Source organism: Colossoma macropomum, unplaced genomic scaffold, assembly GCF_904425465.1.
Source record: "Colossoma macropomum unplaced genomic scaffold, Colossoma_macropomum, whole genome shotgun sequence".
In the NCBI taxonomy this organism is placed as follows: Eukaryota; Metazoa; Chordata; class Actinopteri; order Characiformes; family Serrasalmidae; genus Colossoma; species Colossoma macropomum.
Genome location: NW_023494788.1, coordinates 6,604,241 through 6,609,429, shown reverse-complemented (window position 1 = coordinate 6,609,429; position 5,189 = coordinate 6,604,241). Strand labels below are relative to the sequence as shown.

At 36.3% G+C, this 5,189-nt stretch overlaps 1 protein-coding gene across 1 annotated transcript; it reads left to right on the top strand.

Moving 5' to 3' along the window:
* The first annotated feature begins 1,688 nt into the window (after positions 1-1,688).
* Positions 1,689-4,931, top strand: LOC118806664 (C-C motif chemokine 18-like). The gene is made up of 3 exons (XM_036568167.1): positions 1,689-1,835; positions 4,131-4,251; positions 4,613-4,931. The coding sequence occupies exons 1-3, from the start codon at positions 1,760-1,762 to the stop codon at positions 4,656-4,658; spliced, it is 243 nt and encodes an 80-aa protein (XP_036424060.1). The 5' UTR covers positions 1,689-1,759; the 3' UTR covers positions 4,659-4,931.
* The last annotated feature ends 258 nt before the right edge of the window (positions 4,932-5,189 follow it).

Sequence of the window (5,189 nt, the reverse complement as noted above, 5' to 3'; positions counted from 1 at the left end):
AATTAAAACTTAAAAATTAAAAATGTATGCATTGCATACATTTCAAGTGAATCATTTATATTGCTATATTATTATATTATTATTATTATATAAGAGACTGACGCAGTGACAGTTTTGTGGATGTTCTTCGAATTAATCTCACAAATGTTCAGTAGTGCCTTTTGCTCAAATGAATTTTTATTCAAAGCTTCTTAATCATGAACCCAGAGAGACTTTCTTGGTCCCAATGATGTCACTCTCAAATCAGATCAGGGTGAGTGGGGCTTTATACTCCATAACACCCCAGTACACTCCATGTATGGCTGTCCCAACAAGAGTTACAAGCTGATTGGATAACAGAAGTCTTTGAAATAGCATTTGGAGAGAAAACCATGTTTTGACAGTTAAAATTGCTTACATAAGAAAAAACTTCTGCTGCAAGTTTAAGGTCTTTCCTGTTATTCTCAAAAAGCAGAAGTGATACAAGTCATGAATCTGACTGCAAACTATTCCACAACAAAATACTCATCCTTCAGAGAACTGACTGAAACATTAGCTCTTGACCTTTTCTGACCTAATGTACCAGCATACTGTTCCTATTCAAGACCTTAATTTTTGATCACAAAGTCGGACGGAACATAAAGGTCACAAATGGACAATATAACGTAGTATATAATGGAATATAATTTAACTCATCAATCACCACAATAGTGATATAGTAGTGATATTGTAGTGTGCATTTACATTTGCAGAACCGCAACAACTGTGTGTAATGAGATAAGCATGACACAAAGTTGTGCTTAGTATAAACATCTTGTGAGTGATAGTAATGCAGCATGTTTAGATAGACAGAATAGACAATAATAGAAAAATGTTGAAAGCTGTTTGTATATGAAAACAAGTAGTGATGCTGGGTTTAGGGATCTAGTGTTATGAAGCTTTAGTGAATAGTTAGTCTCACATGCCAGACTTTAACCCATTTAAAGAGAGTCCGGAGTATTTTATCATTTAACATGACCAAGAAGCACCAATGTTCACAGAAAGGCCCATTAGACTCATCAACAAACCACTGCTGTGTAAGTCTGACCTGTGGAAAACAAATTGTTGGCAGTCATGCAAAGATATCTCGCTTAAGAGCTTCAGGTAAATCCACTGAATGACTTCATGATGTGATGCCAAGAACGTCTGAATCTCACTCTGAAGAGGTTCATTGCTCTCACTATGTGAGGAGCAGACAACTGATTCCAGCTGGACTGATTACAACCAGTAAACAGAACTGCATGCACATCCAATCAGAACGGAACTGACAAAATCCTGATAGTTGTGGGAGCAAAAGTTCTGGTGGAAAATCATTTGATGACTAAAGGGTTGTGTAAAGCCTTTAGCTGCTCTGTGTGCTGCGCCTGGGTTGTGTTGAAGCTGCAGCTCTGAAATCTAGTTTTCCTTCAATTCTAGACTGACCAGAGAGTGTTTAGCTGGGAGAGGATCAACATTACTGTGGAGAGGTTGACGTTACACACTGAAGGGAAAGCTCTCGAGTGCAGGACCTGATGAAGGTGAGAAGCTGAGACAGTACTGGAGCTCATCAACAGTCCATCTGAACTCTGTGAGGAACATGTGGTGAACGGAAGAGGCGGGGCGGGCAGTTTGGGGGCAGAGACTTTAATAAACTATTGAAAATGAGGAAATTAAAAAAAAAGAGACAGAGAGTCTCAACAGCTCAAACTGTCAAAGAAAACGGGAAGAGAAACATTCGGAGCTTCAGACGCCTGCAGAGAAGATGGAGATGAAGATGAGCTGTGTGTGTTTGGTGCTGGGGCTGGTCCTGCTGATGACCCTGTCCTCAGATGCTGGCAGTGAGTTTAACACATTTTCTAGCTTTACTTGCAGATCCAGATGCAGATTAACACATTACGGTCAGGGGTGCAAAATACTTGAGTATGTGTAAAGAAAAGCTATAAAGCTTGTAGCAGTGTATTTTTATAATCAAGCCAATTTGAATGCTTGAGGCAGCCACACACGAACATGCTGCACAGGGACGGTAACCAGCTCACATAAGCTCCAAACTTACCCTTTCAAAGTTTTTAGCTAAACACTTGATCTGCTCTAGAAACAAAAAACTATAGTTTAACAAGAGGCTGACCCGTCACTGACCAGTGGTGGGGAAGTTACTCAGAAAAAATGTTCCACTACACAGTGCTGCTTCTCTCAAACTGTAATAGGATCACTTTACTTATGACTTTCATGGAAGAGGAATCTTACAATTCTCGTTACTTAATATCTATTTTACTTTCTAAACCCCAAACAAATCAATATTAATCTTAAATCTAATATCTTGCATCATTTAAAAGGCATCTCACCATCTCATATGATAAATCCAGAGCATGGAAAGTAAAACACTGTTATCTGGCCGCTGGGTGGGAAAGAAAGCTACTTAAGTGACTGTTTAAACAGGGAATGCTGTATTACCCCTCAGTAAAAGCTCACTTAAATAGCAAATAATGGGGTTACTTTTCCCAACTGACTTCTGCGTTACTTCATTTAATTAACTCTATGTGCACCATTTTCGATAAGACGTTAAAAAGAAATTGTTTTCTTGTTGATATATAAATACAGATTTGAACATTAGAATAACAGATGCCCATCTGTAGTGATAAAACTCTACTCTGCACTCTGTTTCCTGCAGCTCGCTTCGGGCTAATGCTGATTTAACATGATCAATCAGCCAAAACAGAGCGACAAGGAGCCGCTAGAGCTCCCTCGGCTCGCACCAAACCTTCGGCTGGCTCGACAGAAGCCTTGGCCTTAGCTTACCTAACACTCTGTGGCATCAGAAATCAGCACCCAAGTCTTCTCCTATTGGATGAATGATGGTTGGTAGGCGAACTGCCACCTACTGAGGGCTAGCTACACCCCTCACACACACATTTCAACAAAGTCATCAGTGAGTCAGTCAGTGAGCAAAACTGCCTCCTCTAGGCACCGCTAGGTGGTCAAACAAAAGTACTGACCAAGTACCTGTTTAGCTCAGATTAGCTATCTAGTTAGCTGGTCCCTCAGGCTGAAGCTGAGATGTGAAAAGTGGAGAAAGAGTAAAGTCTATTAATAACAATACTGTACTCACTGTACTTGCAGTAAAACGAGATATTAAAGCAGCATTAAAGGTACAGATATACAGATATATATTACTTTGAACTCAGCCTTTGAGTTAATTATAGTTTACCTGGACTATTTCCACCTCTAAATAAAATGCAGTACTAATAACCATGATTACCATATCTAATGATAATAAAATAATCATTAAATATTAGCACTGCTAGTAATTACAGCAAAATTACTTTAAAAGTAATAATAAAATCAAGAGTAAACAAAACTTTACAATTACTATTAATCACTATTAACTTATTTTAATCATTATTTAGCAATAATGATAGTAATAGTAATTAGTTGTTAAGTTGTTATTATTTTTTATTTTTAACATTAGTAGTATTACCATTATTAATTTATAAGATAAAACTATTATTCAAACTGAATACTTGTACTCCTTTCCCAATAACATTTACAAGAGAAAAAGCTATGCTAATTAATTTCTTGTGGAAGAAACACTTCTGCCTATTATTCACAACACTATTCTCATAATATTTGTGGTGAGACGAGGCAGATTTGCTAGTTTGGGTGACGGTGATCGTGATCGTGATCTGTACCCAGAATTAAGTTTGACTTAATGTGTTAAAACAATAAAAAGGATGTTTTATCTGTGAATTATTGATTTGTATTTAATTTAGTATAAACGTGTTTAAATATAGATATTTATTGCTTTGTGACTCTTACTGTGTAATCATAATTTTGGTTAAATAGTTTTTCTGCATTATTCTCAGCTCTGATTATAACACAGTAATAACAGTAACCCTGCTACTGCTAGTAATAGTAATTAGTACTACTACTAAAAATCACAATAAGAACAACTACTAGTGACGAAGGTAACCAATAATCATAACAACATATTTTAAATTATATTACTTATTATAACCATATTATTAAATTTAGTAAGAGTAGTGATAGTAAAGGTAGTCTAAGCATGCAGAAAATGCAGGTCCACGTGTTCCCAATTAGATGACAGAGCTGAATATCTTTCTTCTCCTCTTCCTCAGCTGGTGATATCGATGATCATCCTGATATCTGCTGTTTCAGCTTCATCACTTTTAAAATTCCAGACAAAGAAATACTAAAAGTTAAAAGATTACATCCCGACTGCCCAAAGCAGGGCTTCGTGTGAGTATCTGCCTTTAGAAGATGTAGATCATCACTGAAGGAATAAAACCTTGTATCTCCATTCATAGCTTTAATGTAAGTTGATGTAATGAGATTTTTTCCCCAAATGATTTTGGAGCATTTCTATTGGTCCATTCATCATGAGATTTAGACACAATGTAAATGTCAGCTGCTGTTTACAAATCATGTTAAAAATGAAGATACAAGGCTTTTTTTCTGTGAGACATGATATCTGGTTCATTGTCTCATTGTGTCACATAAAAACATTTGTTTCTATATTAAATCTCATTTGCTTTTTATTATCAGTAGATGAGACTCTCTAGACTGAAAACATAATGAGGTTAACTGTGCTGTCTTTCAGGATTACAACGCCGAGGGGCAGATTCTGCATGAAGGACCTGCAGTAAATCTAGATTTCAGAGCTGCAGCTTCAACACAGCCCAGACGCAGACGCAGCACACAGAGCAGCTAAAAGCTTTACACGCCCCTTTAATCATCACATGATTTATCAATCAGCGCTTTGCTTTTTCAATATTATCAGTGATTGTTTAACTCTGTGAAAATAAAACAATGCATGACAAAAATCTCTACAGAGAAAAATAACATCATAAAGACAAATTAGATTTCAGTGCTCCAGCTTCTAAACAATAAACATTATACAATACAAAATCTATACAATATATAATGCCTTGCTTCTTTTCATTATTATTAATGGTTATTTTATGCTGTGGATTCATATAAAGTAATGCATTTCAAGTGAATCATTTATTTTGTCATAGTGTTACATGGATATTATATAAGAGAGTGATGAGGTGATAGTGATATAGTAGTGATATTGTAGAGGCTGTGTGTGTGTTTACATTTACAGAACAGCAAAAACGGTGAGTAATGATGAGATAAGCATGATGCATAATGTTGTATTTAGTATGACTGTCTCA